This window comes from Fusarium falciforme, chromosome 4, assembly GCF_026873545.1.
Source record: "Fusarium falciforme chromosome 4, complete sequence".
NCBI classification, from domain to species: Eukaryota; Fungi; Ascomycota; class Sordariomycetes; order Hypocreales; family Nectriaceae; genus Fusarium; species Fusarium falciforme.
The window spans coordinates 2,762,409-2,779,484 of record NC_070547.1 but is presented as its reverse complement, the minus strand read 5'-3'; the positions used below and the strand labels follow the sequence as shown (position 1 = coordinate 2,779,484).

Below are 17,076 nucleotides of genomic sequence, written 5' to 3'. Positions count from 1 at the left end.
AACACGGGAATGCTTGAGGGCGGACAATTGCACTCAAACTCATCGTCATCCTACAACTCGAGCTTGTAGGTTGCAACCTCGAATGGCCGCAACTCAATGGGTATCTTGCCGTCGGAGTGCTGGATCTCTTCCAATTCATCTTCCAGGATATTGGTCTTGGTGACCCGCTTGACGTCAAACGACGTCTGGATGATGCCGCGACTGCGCCCACCCAGAGACTCGTATACACGGCAAATGATGCTCCGGCCTCGGCCGAAGTGCAGACCCTCGTCGCGGCTGACATCTGCGTCGTCATGTCCTCGCTTGATGGTGTCCAGAACAAGTGAATCAGATTCATCAGTGTTCACCAGTTTGATGGGTGCACCAGAGATGCTCTTGATGGTAGCCTGCGAGGCTGAAAGAGGCTTCAGGGGGTTGTTCAGAGCGTACGCAGCCTTGACGGTGGCCGACGATAGACTGCCCTTGTGTGGGAAAATGGCCCATCTAATGGAATGTTGTCCCATATCGGCATTGGCATCGGGGGCCTTGGGGGAACGAAGGAGTGACAGACGCATCGTCTTGCCAGCCGTCGCGAACCCGTACTTGCTGTCGTTGAGGATCGACACACCATAGTTGCTCTCGGAGAGATCAGCAAACTTGTGGCAGCACACCTCAAACTTGGCCATGTCCCAGCTTGTGTTGTAGTGAGTTGGCCTCTTGGTGATGCTAAAGGCTGTCTCGTACGAGGCTTCGGTGTTGACAATGTCGACAGGGAATTCGACCTTGAGGAACTTGGAATCCTCATGCCAGTCGACCTCGGCTGAGCAGTCAACCTGAGAGGGCTGTCCATCAAGGGCCGCTGAGAGGGTGATGTAAGACTTGATAGAGCTGTCCTTGCTGATCTTCATATCGGTGACCAAGGTGACGCGATGAGGCTTTTGCTCAAAGATCTTGGTCTTGCCATATTCAACCTGTCGGCGAGCGTCGAGGTGGTAGACCTCTACATCCCATGCCTGCCAATAGAGTGGAATATCGTCAAAGATGACAAACTTGTTGGCCTTGCCGCCCTTCTCGATGACCTCGCGGTCATTGACAAGATCGTGAAGGGATGTGATGACGCCATCCTCGACAACGACGCGAAGCTGGTTGTTTTGCAAGACAAAGACATCTGGCGACTTCTCCATGACAGTGACAGCTGGCATGTCCCCCTGGGCCTTAAACGTGCGGAGAGCCAACAACTGACCATCGCCGCATGCAACACCGACCTCAGACTTGGAGATCTCGACAAGTTCCTTTCGGTGCCAAGGGAGAGTGTTGATGGCCACTGACTCGCGAAGAGAGCTGGTGACGCCCTCAGATACGGCAAGAGAGTCGTACAATTCCTTCAGTAGACGCTTGCCAGTCTCGAAGACTTCAGCATAGACCTAGAAAAGTTAGTAGAGATCCCTTTTAATCAGACATAACTGCTTACCTTATCAGAGTCGTCGTAGCACATCTCAATGCTGCTTCCTGGAAGACAGTCGTGGAACTGGCAGAGCAGAACTGACTCCCACATGTCATCCAGATCCTTTGTTGGGTACTTGTACGACTTGTTCTTAAGCGACGCAATCGTGGCTAGCTGCTCAAGATCTCGCAGCAGGACTTCGGCCTTGCGGTTATAGAACTTGTTGTTCGCCTGAGTCGTGTATGTGCCACGATGAAGCTCAAAGTACAGCTCGCCGTACCAGGTAGGGAACTCACTGGCCTTGTGGTTGAGGCGATCAAAGAAGTCATCAACTGTTGCACCAAGCTTGAGCTTGGGAATGCCACCAACAGTGTTGCTGATGCCAGCACATCGTCGGAGCTTCTCGAAATGCTGCCAGGTAGGGCCACCGCCACCGTCACCCTTGCCAAAGACAAGCAGAGATGAGCTATCGACGCGCATGGTCTTGTGGTTGGCGATGCTTCTCTTCAAATCACCAAAGTCGGCATTGGCGGTATAAGTCTCGGAAGGAGGCATGTGGCAAATGACCTGACTTCCATCGGGACTTACCCACATGAACGTAGTGTGAGGAAAGTTATTGATATTGTTCCAGCTCAGCTTCTGGGTCATGAAGCGATCCATGCCGGCCAGGCGGCACAGTTGAGGGAGCTGGCTCGAGTATCCAAACGTGTCGGGCAGCCAGAAGGTTCGGCATCGGGAACCAAACTCGGCCTCGAAGAATCGTTGACCGTAAAAGAACTGGCGAACAAGTGATTCGCCGCTGGGCATGTTGGTGTCGTGCTCAACCCAGCTGCCGCCGATGGGGTTGAACTGGCCCTCCTTGACCTTGCGCTTGACTCGTTCGTACGCCGCAGGATAATCTTGCTTGAGCCACTTGTACTGCTGCGCCTGTGAGCAGGCAAAGGTAGCCTCTGGGTAACGATCCATGAGATCGCACTGGTTCGTCCAGGAGCGGACAACCTTGCGCCTCGTCTCGGCCCAGGGCCAGAGCCAGCAGCTGTCGATGTGGCAGTGGCCAATTCCGAAGACGACGGGCTCCTTGCCCACCTCGTATACCTTGTGAGAGTCGACATCAGGACCAAGGATCTCTCGGGCAATCTCGCGACATTTGAGGATAGACTCCTGGTTGTTCACCTCAAAGGTGTTGATGATCTTCATAGCGACCGAGAGGGCATGGTTCTGTTCAGCCGAGTTCTCGGGGAGCTCCCGAGCAGCATCGCCAAGTTCCCACATATCTATATGGAGCTTGCGAGCCGGAACGTTGATGGCGACAATGTCGGCCTTGGAGAGATTGAATCGCCTGTTAGGATCCGGCGGTGCAATGGTGGTGGTACCGTTAGGAGCATTTCCAAACATGCCGTTGCAAGCCATCTCAATGTAGATGGTGTGCTCCTCGCCGTCGCGGAACGAGTCGGGGATGATCCATTCGATGCGCTCTCCGCTGCCAGTGAGGCCTTGAATGGGGACACCATCCTCGGTCCAAATGGTGCCCTCGTTGCTGGCATCCCAGTGAAGCTCAATGAGCTCCTCGTCCTTAATGTCATCGGGGATGCGCAGTACCACCTTGAACCAATGGGTGGACCATGATGGGCCGAACGAGGTACCAGTGTGAGTCTCTCTGAATTCGTGCCGCACAGCCTCATCAAAGGTTGGGCGAGAGAGATCTGGTGCATCCCAGACGGAGAGTTGAACGTGAGGCTTACCCGAGTACCTGGCATTGTACATGTTCCTGCATGATCAGTTAGTTCGTCCGCCATGCGCCAAAAGAGGACGGATATGACATACGCCTGCAGGTTCACCTTATAGTACTGTCCTGACTTATAGAACGGTTCAATGCGGCCCTTGAGAATGCTCGTCTTTGGCACGCCGACGGGCCGCTCGGCGAAGACGGGGTAGGAAGAGCCATAGCCCTTGAGCTCGCCGCCTCCACCCATAGTATCGAAGTCGAGCGGATGACCTGGAGCAGGAGGAGCAGATCGATTCGAGATGCGGCGAAGCCTTGCCGAGAGCTGATGCTGCTGCTGGCTTTCGGGCGAAGGAGAATGTCGAGGACAGGCCGCCGGGACGGAGAGCGGATGATCGGAGGGGGTATCGTTGGTACTATCGAGTTGTGGTGAGCGACGCTTGACGATGATGACGTCAAGCTAAGTGAGGGACTGGAATGAGCGCTTGCGAGGGAAGATTGAATGCGATCGGAGAGGAAGAAGCAATGCTTATATGGTTGAATTGATGAACTCAATGTTGTTGTTGATGCGCGATTGAAGGATGTGAGACGCGAGAAGCTCAGTTAAGCTCCCGTCTCGCAGCTACAGTTAGTGGTCAAGTGAGCTCCCAAGCTTCCTTCCACACGCGGCAGCTTAACTGTGCCACCAATCGCCACACCAGACATAAAGGTTAAACACACAGCCACCAACACATCCTCACAATATGCACGCATTATTCCTGACAAGCTGCCCTCACACGCCAAGCTGAGAAGCGGGGGAAATCGCCCAGAACAGAACACCGCCCCAGTTGGCACACCCATTGCCGCCTTCAGTGCAGGGGGTCCAGGCACTTGCTGGAGCTCGAGCGCTATGACAATGCCTGTTCTGGGGGAGCGGGCCCGCTAACTTTTGGACCATGAACTCTGGAGGGCCAAAGGGTTGGGGAAAGCGTCGTGGCGTGCGGGGCGGGTGTGTCTTTTGATGCAGACGTGAACTGTGATGGAAGACGCACATACCTCATGTTGAATCGTGATGGGATATCGATGCCGTTGAAGAGGCGTATACAGAAATCAGAGTCAGGACAGTAAAGGGATGCTGATTTAGGACCGAAGGCGTATCATAGTACTTGGGGCCCGGCCCAAGGTAGACGACGAGGACAGGATGAGTGTGACAAAAAGGGTAGCATTCAAGGAGAGTGAAGAGAGAAGAATTGAAATCAAATCTCACGAGACCTGCCCAGAGTTAAATCAAGGTTGCAGTTTACTTCTCTTGCTCCTTCTGGAAACTCTGTGTTTATCCACTTGGCGGTTTCCGTCGTGCCTGGAAACTCTGTTCCTGCGCAAGACATAGTTAAGCCTCACCATGGGATACGCCTGGCTTAGATTGAGTTGGGTTTTCAATGAAGTTGCTTGTATGAGAGATTTAGAAGGAACGCAGGAGACTCGACCGAGGTTCTTGTTAGTCAGGCAGCCTCCCTCAGCTCTGCTGCAGACCAGCAGCCATACCGGGTCCATCTCAGCGTCAGTCCCAGCCTCATCATATCCTCCTCCGTTCATACCCGAAGAAATTCACTTTCTCAACGGCCATCTTACAGAGATGCTTCAGATCTGACCTGCCCTGCAGCATGAGAAAACTCAGAAAAGGAACCAGGTCCAGTCACAGTCCCCCCCTTCCTTTCACCCCCTCATCAATGGACCCTCGACACAGGCAGAACCGGCTTATCTAACGTTGTCATCTCCTTCCTCTCTCCTCTCACTCCCGTCTTCTCAGCCAGCCATTCGGGAGAGGCCTGGGTAAAAGAGAGGCACCCACAGGCAGCCCTAACCATCGAACGATGCCCGCCCCGTCATGACCTGTTCCTCTCCCGGCCGCTCCGTACAGTACGCACAAACGCCGTCCTCCCATTTCAAGCGAAATTCCCATCTCCTCTTGTAGAGCCTTTCGATTGCTTGAATGTGCCACCGCCCTTCCATCTGAAACTACTCAGCCGCGGTTGCGCAGCCTGTGGCCCTGGTCCCTGAGCTGTCACTCTCACTCTCACTGACGTTGTCACTCATCTTTCCACAACGGGCAATTCTTTTTATACATGAAACGAAACGGTCAACGGTATCTAATATCCCTCATGTCCAAAAGTAGTCTGGCGCGTATGCGGATGAAAATATCTTTCATTTACAGTGTAGAGGTTTGATGTAGTACGTACGTTTGCTCGCCTGGCTGAGCCACAATGTGCCAGGTGAGCAATCCTGCCCAAGGAAAACAACAGCAACAGCAGACCCAAAATATCCCGTGCCAGAAAAAGGTATCATCGATGTATGTATGCCATGTAAAAAAAAAAGTGAGATGCTCTTGACTCCAGTAAGTTCGTGTCTGGACCATCACCCGCCTGCAGATTTGCGCCGTTCCGAAACCAATGCCCGAATGTGTCCATCATGGTTGGAGTTTGTTACCGATGTTTTGATGCCTTTGTCGTCGTCATTAAAGAGGTATCCCACCTCGCCCTGAAGATAGGGCTAAAATGTTTCAAGCCTTTGGGATTGAAAGGTAGTTCATCCTGAGGATTCGCTCAGGTCGTTGTTTCGGCTGCCAGAGCCAGTGCCTGTGCCGTGGTGAACCACCTCGGATCCGCCGTCTCCTGTGAATTCCATGTCGTCCTCATCATCGTACAGATCATCATCCTCCACTTCGTAGTATTCATCTTCTCCTTCTCCCTCTTCATCTTCTTCCATCTCGTCAAACTGCTCGGGCTCATCCAGATCACTCTCACTGTCGTTGTCACTGTCGTCAAAGTTGAGCACGCCCATGATGGGCACCTCAATCTTCTTATATTGGCTCTTGATAAGGTTGTCGGCCATCTCAAACAGCTTGGCGTCCTTGTCGGGCTGAGGGTCGCGGTCCATGGAGAACTCGGCCTCGGCCCGGTCGGCGAGCTCGACTGTGACGGGGTTGTTGGGTGACTCTGGCTCCTCGGGGATCTGCTTGACCCAGCGGCGGACAACTTCTGTGCGGGCGATCTTGTTCTGGTTCGTCCTGCGCCTCAAGCCTGATCGGAAGCGGCGCTTCTCCCGTCGTCGCCTGCGCTGGATACGATCCCTAACGTACCAAGCCACCACGAGCATGGAGGCCTGCATCATATCTTGGCACCTTTGCCGGTGCATATTGGCCCATGCCTGGCATCGTTGTTGTTGGTAGTTGGCCACTGCTTGACACCTCTGCTGGTAGTAGGCGGCAATGCGAGAGACCATGGCGAGGTACTTGGGATCGAGGTTTGCACCGGCAACGTTGGGAGGAGGAGGAGAGGCCTTTGGGTCGCTAGGGCCGGGGCTTCCGCCGGTGCTGCGGTTGGGTGATGAGGACATCTTGGGCTGTGAAGTCGGGGCGGGAGGAGGAGCCATCATCGAGGGGCCGCTGAGGCCGGCTAGGCCGCTGAAGGGTTCTTGCATCGATGCTTTGCGCTTGAGGTTGTTCTGGTAGGGCCTTTGGATAGGAGGTTTAGGAAAGGCGTGGCTTTCCGGTGGGGGGGTCACCGGTGTGAAGGGGTTGACAGACGACATCATAGCCGCCATAGGGCGCCTGGGCTAGGACTGGAGATCGAGTATATATATGTAGGACGATCTCTGGGATGTTGTTCTCAGGGCACTCTTCCGGGTGACGGACCGTGTGCCGACTGGGGGTGTTTGGTGTTGAGTGTGGGTTTGTGCTTGGCAAGGGTCTCGTTCCTCTTTTTCTCGTCTCTTGTCGACCCGATCTGGGATGTTTTATCTCGCGTTATTTCTGGGCTGTGTCGGTCGGATGAGTGGTCGTTGGCGATATCGGGACCGAGGGCGTGTAAGTGGTGACTGTGGGGATGTCGATTGATAGCTTGCCAGGGGGCTTCAGGAAGTGGAATTGCTGAGAATATTGTGTGTAAGCATCAACAAGAGCGCAAAAGTAAGCACCTCCTGGGACAGCATCGCGCACAAAGGGGATATATAGCTAGGATTGCTCCGAGTCGAGCGGGTGGTCAAAATCGACAGATCCGGCCGAGGGTTTGCGCAGGGGGTCTGGCGACGTCGTGTGGCAGCGGGCCCAGAATGGGCTGAGGCTCTCGAGAATCGGCCCACGCCGACCCCGCGGCCTGGGTGAGTGGCACTGGGTGGCATTGAGTGCCGTCAGATATGCTTATGCCAGCAGCACCTCAGCAGCTGGTCGGCAGGTGCTCATTGGCGGGGCCGGGGTGCGGTCACGCCCAATCTAGAGGTATGCCGTCCCATGCTAGCCCGTTTGTACGCGATTCATGGGATGAGGAACGAGCACGATGGCCATCGACCAGAGCACCACCAGATGATGAGGCCGTGAGGACAGCTCGGAGCTTAGCTTTCACTCACGGCGTTGAGCTGGCCAACAGAGGCCCGGGCGTCGTGAGTTGCGTAGGTGGCAGAGTCTCGCCGACCTGTCCCAAGGGGGTTCCCTGGCTCGTGGGGTCTGGAGTTGAGCGTTGGATCTGATTTCCCTTACCCTCTCATGTGTTGTCCTGGGCTATGCCGTGATGTATCGATCGAGCTCTGGCCGTGTTGTTCTCTGCTATAGTCGTACATGGTCCCGTCGCTTCTCCCTTTGTTGCTCCGATCCGGCCCTCGTCTCCCCTGCCTGGCATGACTGCTTCTTGTGGAAATGATGCTGCTACCACAAGAAATCTGGTTTTCCCTGGTCTCTTGTTGGCCGCTTCTCTGCTCGCCTTGCCCTTCTAGTCCATCCTTCTACCCAGAAATGGATCCCCAGGCGGTAAGGGGAGTTTGCCGACTGCTACGTTGGGCCGCCTTGGACGACGGGTTCCCGTCATCTATCCTGCCTGGAGCCCTGCCCGTCGCCAGATAGAGCTCTCAAGATGGGGCCCTGATTCACACTTGGGCTGGCCTCTAGGCTCTCTCCGCCTTACCGCCCGGGCGCCCGCACACCGGTCAAGACACGGGACGCCAGCGGGAGCTGGGGTGCTCGCAGGTCTGGGGAGGGGAAGGGGAGGTTTCGAGACCATCTGGTGCTGGGAGAGGATGATGATGACGCCGGCATGGGACCACGACGCATGGAAGATTTGGAAGGCGACCGGGCGCGTATCTTGGTCCTGTACATTTTTCTTTTTTTCGCCTAGAGCCGCGTTTCGACAGATGGAGAGGCAGAGACGGTCGGGGACCCCAGTGCAGCTGACTTAACGGCTCGCACTGTATTTCCCTGCTTTTTCCATGACCGCCCCGAATCCCCAGGGCTCACGGTGCCTCCGTTCCAATCTCGTTGGTCTCTGGCAGTCTCCCACAGGAATGGACGGGAATCTTTCGGTAGCGATGGCACCACTGGGCCGGGCAGAGCAGGCCTCCACTGGGTTCCATCCCGTCCCTTTGCTTGGACCGTTGCCAGCTGCCGTCTGGCGGACTGTTGGCTGCTTACAGTGGCAGAGAGCCCTGGAGAGATGCCGGAGCAGCCGCCCATCCCATCCATTCCACTCATTCATCAAATCTCACTGCGCCCGGGGGAGTCGCATGGACCAAGGTTTTCAGTGTCGTTCGAGGGACGCTAGATTTTCTGTCTTAACTGGGTCGTTCTCACACGTTGTTCGCGAAGACCCGGATTCCTCTCGTTGGCGGCGCCTCCATGGGCCCATCCTCCCACTCCATGTGCTGTTCGCCCACAGGCTCTGGCGCGTTGAATGATGATCTGTTTGATCTAGGTCCGACTGGCTTTTGGGAGTTGTGGTGTTTGTTGATTTTTAATTTCTTTTTCATTGTATTTTCTGTGTATTTTCTTTTTGCTTCTTTTTTTTTCTTTTCTTCTTCTTTAATGATATTACCAGTCTAGAATAATCTTGACAGCTGTCATTGTTGTCAACGCTGTGCTTGTGCATGTGCTATGCTGTGTTGTGTTGTGTTGTGCTCATGTTGCTTGCACCTGCCCGAGTTGTGCTCCTGCTTGTGATGCATTCCCGTGCTCCTTCTGAGACCTCCCGTCTGTGACTCGAATCCCATCTCCTCCATCTTCCCCACACACAAACCACAAAAAAAAGCACGACTATGCGACAGAATCTGCCGTCTTGGTTCCAAACTCGTTCGGACACCCCCTCGGCACCACGCGTTGTAACCCGGATTTTCCTTGGTTTCTATATCGGGAACCACTTTTTGGTTTGCTTTTTCGTTCCACGTTTCGGCGCCAGTCGCGCCGTGCCGGGCCATCAACGGTCCAATCCCTATCACCAGACATCACACACAGCTTGATCAATCCATCGATTCTTTGCCTCTTGTTTCGTCTCGAGTGCTTTTTCGCACAGACTGCTCTTGATCTCCATACATTGGCCTTGCGTGAGGACTGCGTGAGCCTGCGTGATCCATCCTCCGATCCTCACCACATCTCGCCCAGTGTCACCATATCGGCACATCATACACCCACTTTTCAGGTTCCTCCTCTTGACAGCCAGTGCAGCCTTGTCTCTGTTTGCCTAACCAACGCCAGATCTCTTGTCCATAGTATCTGTGTCACCTCAAAACTCCGAGCAGAGGGTAGCTGCATTTGGTGGTGGATATTCCCCGAGCCCTTCTATTCGAGACAGGAACACGACCACGACACCATCAACAGCGCACCAAGCCGTCTTTCGACTCTTCTCCCCTTACCCTCGCAAAACACAAGACAACAGCCCATCTCATCTCCATGTTCCGGCCGCATGGTGTCCCCGGGATTCGGTATCCGCCATCTGCGGCCCTGGCATCATCATCTGCCTCTAAACCCGTTTCTGCCCATGTTTCTGTTTCTGCTACTCTTGATTCGATGCCCCTGCTGGCGCCCGCCGTTGCTTCAGATCGTGCTACTGCTGCTGCCGCTGCCGCTGCTAGTCGAGCTGCTGTCACTACTATAGCTGTTGCTACTAATGCCCGTGCTCGTGCTGACCATCGTCGTTATCGTCGTCATCATCACCATAGCTATCATCGCCTCCTTGAGCTATCGCCTCCTACTCCCCTCCTTCAAGCCTGCCATGGCCTCTCCATCCGCCCATTACTACCTCCACCATCTCCCCATCTTCCCCTCCAGGTCAGGGGCAAGAAGACCACCACCATAAGGCTGTCCGATTTGCCTCAGGGTCTTATTCAGCCCACGTCGCCTCCGCCAGCGTCGTCAACGTCACCCACCGAGCCCCAGGATGCTGTCAGCCCGCTGCCGCTCCCGTCGCTCCCCCGGGACCCCCCGGCGTACCCTACCGTGGTGCTCCAGGCGCGCCAGAACATGGACCGCTTCGACAACTGCATCCTGTTAACTCGTGTAGGCGGCTTCTATGAGCTGTACTTTGAGCATGCAGACGAGTACGGACCCTTGCTCAATCTCAAGGTTGCCTCAAAGAAGACCAATGCCGGCCCTGTGCCCATGGTGAGTTCATTGCTACCATCCATCTCATCAATACTTGGCCCCCTGGCACCATATCTCATCATCATCATCTGTCTTGCAGGCCGGGTTCCCCTTCTTCCAGCTGGATCGATTCCTCAAAATTCTCGTCCAAGATCTCAACCGCCATGTCGCCATCGCCGAAGAGTTCCCCAACTCTCCCACAGACAAGGTCAAGTCTGGCGGGCTGATGCACGACCGCAGAGTCGCCCGTATCATCACTCCAGGCACTCTCATCGACGAGAATTTTATGGACCCGTACGCAAGCAACTATGTTATGGCGATCGATATCGGCCGAGTGCCGAGTCAGATGGACGGACTCCCGGGCCATGAATCCGCATCCGCTGCGGCATCAGCCCACCCCCTTCCGTCAGGTGTTGGCCCGGACGTTGGGGACGCCCAGCCGTGCGACGATGCCGTGCCACTCGGCCTGGCATGGCTCGATCTCTCGACGGGCCACTTTTGCACTCAGCAAACCAATCTTGCATCCTTGCCGGCGATCCTTTCCCGACTCTGCCCGCGCGAGCTCGTCCTCGACCAGCAATTGCAGTCTGATACGGACCACGGCATCTTTGCTCTCCTCGCTGAGGACCGTCACATTATCACCTATGCGCCCCGGCCTGATGACTCCCTGCTCAGCCCCGACGGCTGGGCGCCCATGCTCGAGTCTGCCCTATCTGAGTCTGAGGTCGCTGCCTTCTCCCCCGCGGAGGTGTGCGCTGCGGGTGCCCTCCTCAGCTATGTCAAGGATCGTCTGCAGGGCATGAGCATGAAATTGCAGCCCCCGCTTAGGCATGAGAATATGCACACCATGGCCATCGACAGAAACAGTCTTCGGGCCCTTGAGATAAGACAGACTATCCGCGATGGCGCTTTCCGGGGTAGTCTGCTCCATGCCATACGCCGCACCGTCACCAAGAGCGGTGCCCGCCTGCTCAACGAGTGGCTCAGCGCGCCGTCGACCTCGCTCGATGTCATCACTGGTAGACAGGACCTCGTCGCTCGCTTCATCGCCGACGAGGACCTACGTGACTCTGTAGTCCTTTTGCTACGTAGGAGTTATGACTCTCAGCGCCTGGTCCAAAAGTTTACACTTGGCCGCGGTGACGCCGACGACCTCTTGGCCTTGGCCAACACCATCCATGCTACCAGGGACATTGTTACGCTCCTAGACCGTGCCTGCACCCTCCCGAGCGATTCCAACCCCGACTGCTTTGCTTCCTTGACTGCCCGGATTAGTCTCCCCCAGCCCCTGAAGCTTGCTCGCCGCATCAAGGAGGCGATTGACGAAGAGGGTGTGGTCCAGCAGCATGAGGCACAAGACTCTGAGGCCAGCCATATGATTGCTCTGGCTGAGGACATCGTTAACAGCGAAGGTTCACAGGACGATGCTGCCACGCTCCCCAAGGGTAAGCGGAAGCGGCCCACGAGCGTCCGGGAGTATTATGCTGAAGACGACGATAACTGGATAATGAAGCCCGGTGCCAGTCCTACCTTGAAGCGGCTCCATTCTGAACTGACAGCCTTGCGCCAGGAAAAGGTTACGCTCAACGAGACACTCCGTGAACGCCTTGGTGCCCCTAGCCTGTCTCTCAAGTGGACTCCTGGCCTCGGGCACATCGCCCATATCAAGGGCAAAGACGCCCGCAATCTCGTTGACGTGCGACCCCTCTCGTCCAGCCGCTCTACACGATCCTTTCACCTCACCGAATGGACACATCTTGGCCAACGGCTCGACCAGGTGCGCATGCAGATCCGCGCCGAGGAGCAGGCCGTCTTCTACTCACTCCGTGAGCACGTCGTCCGCAATCTCGTCAAGCTTCGCCGCAACGCCGCCGTCCTCGATGAGCTCGACATAGCCACAGCATTCGCCAAGCTCGCTCGCGAGCAGCATCTCGTGCGACCGTCCCTCAACAACACGACTAGTCACACCATCGTCGGAGGTCGACACCCCACCGTCGAGGGCGGTCTCTTTGAGCAGGGCCGGAACTTTGTTCGGAACGACTGTCTTGTAGGGTCGTCCAAGGACGGGCGTGTTTGGCTCATCACGGGACCAAACATGGCTGGCAAGAGCACCTTTCTCCGCCAGAACGCACTCATCACCATCCTGGCGCAGATCGGTTGCTATGTCCCGGCATCATACGCCGAGATAGGGGTTGTAGACGCTATCTTCAGCCGCGTGGGCTCAGCGGACAACCTCTACCGAGACCAGAGCACCTTCATGGTTGAGATGCTAGAGACGGCTCACATCCTCAAGCAGGCCACACCACGATCGTTCGTCATCATGGATGAGATCGGCCGAGGCACGACGCCGGAGGATGGCACGGCTGTCTCCTATGCGTGCCTGCATCACCTGGCAACCATCAACCAATGCCGGACCCTCTTTGCTACACACTTTCACGGCGTTGCTGACCTGGCTGCGGCCGAGGGCTTGTGCTCCCCGGACGGGGGCACCGTGCAGACGTACTGCACCGACGTGGACGAGGACGGACAGGGAGGGTTTGTCTACAATCACAAGCTACGAAGAGGCATTAACCGCCAGAGCCACGCGCTCAAGGTCGCGAGACTGGCAGGTCTCCCGGGCCGGGCGATAGATACGGCTCGGAGAATACTAGATCATCCCACAGAGCCGGCTGGGGTAGGGCAGCATACGGGACAGGCCGGGACGGGATGATTGGAGGGTATTTAAATAGGGAAATGATACGGGCATCACACCATGTAAGATGAAGGGCAAAGGCAAAAACGCGGAGACCTGTAATGCTTGACTGTTAGCCATGATACCCCTCAAAAGTAGTTGTCAAAACACATGATTTTAGAAACGTCCGTCATAAGGTGTTGATGTGTGTCATCACGAGATGTCAGGGTTAAAAAGCTCTTGATCATTTGTATAATCATCCGGGAGGGGGTATAAGTGAAGGAAACGCGTGGGGCTGTTGACTAACCTTTTGGGCAAAACCACTCCATCGGTAACGTGGTGCATGTTTCATATCCGAGATGCTAGGTTGTCACATCATGAGGGCGGACTTCCATGTTCGTTTCGTAACCGTCCCGACAGGTTCAATTGACCAGCAGACGATCTATGTACCCCATTTTTAAGATCCATGAGTCGTAATCCCAACCAAAGTCCTGAATTCCGGCCGTACATCATCATGATGTGGCTACATTTAGTCACTGCGAAATTGTTAGCAATCGTGCTTCGGTCGTGAGCTGTGAGGGGCACATACAAGAGACCACCGAAGCCCTCATCCTCCTCCTCCTCCTCCTCAGACTCCTCCTTCTTCTCCTCAGCAGCGGCAGCACCCGAGTCGGCAGCGGCAACGGGGGCGGCAGAGGCGTAGGCGTCAGGGTTGGCGATGCGGTCCTTGAGCTGCTCAATCTCGGGCCAGCTGTACTCGGTGGAGACGGCAACAGCGAGAACCTTCTTGTAGCTGTTGACGAGGGAGTGCATGACCGAGGGCAGGGTGGGGAAGTTCAGAGCCAGCGAGATGGTGGCAATGGTGGTGATGGCAGAAGCCAGAGTCTTGAGGAGCTGCTCCTCACCAATGTCGAGAACGCTGGGAGGGAAGGTCTGGCCCTGGTCGTAGACCTGAGAGATACCCATACCGTAGGTGAAGGGGGAGATGTTGAGCATGTTGAGGAGGGTGGCCTCGGAGGGGCCGACCTTGGACTGAGCCTCGACGAGCTTGAGATCGGTGGTGATTTCAATGGTACCACGGGCAATCTTGGTGGGGACACCGAGGGCCTGGAAGAAGGAGGTCTTGCCGGGTTCCATACCAGTGTTGCCAGCGGGGACCCAGACATCGATGGGGGCGATGGCACCAGCACGGGCAGGGGCGGCGACCTTGTTGGAGAGGATGATGTCTCGGATCTCCTTGAGGTCACCGTTGGTGAAGACAAAACCGACGTTGCCCTTGACGTGGGGGAGGAGACGCTCGTACTCGGGGGAGTCGGTGACGAAGGTCTTCAGGGCTCGGCGGACCTGTCAATGAAGCATTAGCATGACCATCTCAAAAAAAAAAAAATCAATTCGCGTCGCGCGGTGCCGTACCATGGTGTTCTTGCCCATCAGGACAACACCCTTGTTCCGGAGAGCCAGACGGATCTCGTGCATCTGCTGAGAGCTGACATTGTCAATCTCAACGATGAAGATGGAGGCATATTCCTCGAGCAAGCCCTTGAGCTTGTCGAAGTAGCCGGCCTTGTTCGTCTTGCCCCCCATATCTTCTTAGTTATGAAGGCAGGTTGTTTAAGGGCAAGTTTGGGGTATCGTGGTTGGTTTTTTGGTGGTTGGAAGTTGTGATGAAGCAGAAAATCACATTTTGGCGGCGCGCGAGAAAATGTGTGCGGGTGGTCGCTAGGGCTTGATGGGGCTAGTCCTCTTTGGGCGGTTGTGGGGCTGGATGCAGGTTGAGGTACATTGTGCATGTATCTTTTTTTCACATGGGGCGTCAACATCAAGAGCTTCTTGACTTGAGTTCTCGCTCAGCAATTGAACGGCCAAACTGTCTGATACGGCCTCACTCTTTGTCTGGTTCAAGATGAAGATCCCTTTCAATGTTGTCCACGTCAGTGGCAGTGTTCTATTTGCCGCGCGGGGAGGAAAGATTCACTCATTCAGCCTGGATGATGGTGCTCACCTATCGACATGGAAGCATCCCGATGTCGACAAAGTAGATGCTGCTGTCAAGGCCATCTCAGATGAGGCCTCAAGTGAGAAGCCTGTGAGCCAGGAGCCTGTCGCTGCCGAAGGAGAAGGCAGCGATGAACCACCGGCTAAGCGACAAAAGGTTGAAGAGCCAAAGGAAGAAGCAGTCAAAGGGACCGAGCAAGAGGATCCCGACAAGCAGGCTTCAGGGAAGAAGAAGGGAGGAAAGAAGAGTAAAAACAGGAATCAGCCAAGAAACAAGGAGCACAACATCTCACGAGTTCCGGACCGCCCTGTCATCACTCACTTGACAAGCACTAGCGACGGATCTCATGTTCTGGCCATCACAGGACACGACAAGGCCATCTGGGTTTTTGAGAATGACGGAAAGGGTAACCTCACTCAGCTCAGCAAGCGGTATGTTGCAGCCGGGAAGATATGTGGCATTCATGAGTTGACACCTGTTAGAACTATGCCCAAGCGTCCGAGTGATGTAGCCATTGGACCAGACTCCCAGATCATCTGCGCCGACAAGTTTGGCGACGTCTACGCTCTCCCTCTCCTCTATGACCCCGAATCTCAAACCGCCACCTCTCAGCCCTCTACTCCTGGGCCAGCCAAGCCCGCCTACAAGCCCTCTGCCAATGCCACCACCGTTCACTCCAAGCGCAACCTGCGTGCTCTTAACAATCAGCAGCGCCAGATGGAGCTTGCGACGAGGACCAAGGCCGAATCCGAGTCCAAGGCTGAAGTTCCCAGTTTCGAAATCACGCTCTTGCTTGGACACGTCTCCATGTTGACCTCGCTTGCCATCGCCGAGAGCGAGGGGCGACAATACATCATCACCGGCGACCGCGACGAGCACATCAGACTATCAAGATACATTCCTCAAGCATACGTCATTGAGGGGTTCTGCTTCGGCCACAAGGAGTTTATCAGCTCAATGACGGTTCCTGTCCCTCGAGGGGATGTGCTCGTGTCGGGAGGTGGTGATGAGGACTTGTTTTTGTGGGACTGGAAGGCTAGCAAGCTTCTGTCACGGAAGAGCATCTTGTCTTTGGCCCAGGAGATTCTGCCGGATTTGACCAAGGTGGCCGTCTCGAGCCTCCATACGTTGGTATTCCCACATGAGGGAACTGACCTTGTTTACATCTTGGCCATATGCGAGGGGTAAGTTTTCTGATTGATATTGTATTTGACATGTACTGACTGCAATAGCATCCCGGCAATCTTCTCATGGCAGCTTACCCAGGAAAACACCCTCAACCACCCTGCAGTCATTCAAGTCCCCGGTAACCCCCTTGACCTCGCCGTCAAGCCCGCCAGCGGCGATGAGTCGCCCAAGATCATCGCCGCTCTCGATCCCAGCGACCCTACAAAGGCAAAGAGTCTGGCCATCTACTCTTTGACCATGACTGATGAGAAGCTCGCCACAAGCACAACGGCTCTTGTGAGCGATGAAGATGTCGAAGCCGCGGAGCTCGATGTTGAGGAAAAGGTGGTTAAGAGCTTGCTGTATAATACGGAGAACCTAAGAAAGCAGTCGGAGCAGGAGGAGGAGCAGGGTGAAGCGCAGGGTACAGAGATGATGGCAGACGCAGAGGTTGCGGAGTAATGGCATCACAAGCAAAAATAAAGAACATTCACGTTCAATGAATATAATTCAACTTGAAAAGCTTCACACATTGTTGAGACTCTGAAAGAACTGTAAATCAAAATCATCATGTTCGTGGTCTACGTCTGCAACTACCAAATTCATTTAATCGTCTATGACCTCAAAACGCCTCCCAGTCAGATCAAATGCTCCCACGACCCCGAAACACGATCCTTAAAGTGCGTGACAAAGTCCACTCAGCTCCTCCTCGGCTCAC

The 17,076-nt window shown here is 55.2% G+C and overlaps 5 protein-coding genes across 5 annotated transcripts; 2 read left to right on the top strand and 3 right to left on the bottom strand.

Annotated features, from left to right (window-relative positions):
* Positions 1-50: 50 nt before the first annotated feature.
* Positions 51-4,186, bottom strand: NCS54_00559200 (Alpha-mannosidase; the record flags this gene model as incomplete). The annotated part of the gene is made up of 4 exons (XM_053151089.1): positions 51-1,403; positions 1,451-3,191; positions 3,248-3,562; positions 4,182-4,186. The coding sequence occupies 4 exons, from the start codon at positions 4,184-4,186 to the stop codon at positions 51-53; spliced, it is 3,414 nt and encodes a 1,137-aa protein (XP_053007064.1).
* A 1,525-nt stretch (positions 4,187-5,711) lies between these two features.
* NCS54_00559100 (Hypothetical protein) lies at positions 5,712-6,728 on the bottom strand (the record flags this gene model as incomplete). The annotated part of the gene is made up of 1 exon (XM_053151088.1): positions 5,712-6,728. The coding sequence occupies one exon, from the start codon at positions 6,726-6,728 to the stop codon at positions 5,712-5,714; it is 1,017 nt and encodes a 338-aa protein (XP_053007063.1).
* A 3,106-nt stretch (positions 6,729-9,834) lies between these two features.
* Positions 9,835-13,234, top strand: NCS54_00559000 (DNA mismatch repair protein; the record flags this gene model as incomplete). Its single annotated transcript, XM_053151087.1, has 2 exons — positions 9,835-10,545; positions 10,625-13,234. The coding sequence occupies 2 exons, from the start codon at positions 9,835-9,837 to the stop codon at positions 13,232-13,234; spliced, it is 3,321 nt and encodes a 1,106-aa protein (XP_053007062.1).
* A 490-nt stretch (positions 13,235-13,724) lies between these two features.
* Positions 13,725-14,779, bottom strand: NCS54_00558900 (60S acidic ribosomal protein P0; the record flags this gene model as incomplete). Its single annotated transcript, XM_053151086.1, has 3 exons — positions 13,725-13,731; positions 13,785-14,539; positions 14,609-14,779. The coding sequence occupies 3 exons, from the start codon at positions 14,777-14,779 to the stop codon at positions 13,725-13,727; spliced, it is 933 nt and encodes a 310-aa protein (XP_053007061.1).
* Positions 14,780-15,098: 319 nt separating this feature from the next.
* NCS54_00558800 (TRNA (guanine-N(7)-)-methyltransferase non-catalytic subunit TRM82) lies at positions 15,099-16,820 on the top strand (the record flags this gene model as incomplete). Its single annotated transcript, XM_053151085.1, has 3 exons — positions 15,099-15,622; positions 15,674-16,375; positions 16,424-16,820. The coding sequence occupies 3 exons, from the start codon at positions 15,099-15,101 to the stop codon at positions 16,818-16,820; spliced, it is 1,623 nt and encodes a 540-aa protein (XP_053007060.1).
* Between the last annotated feature and the right edge of the window lie 256 nt (positions 16,821-17,076).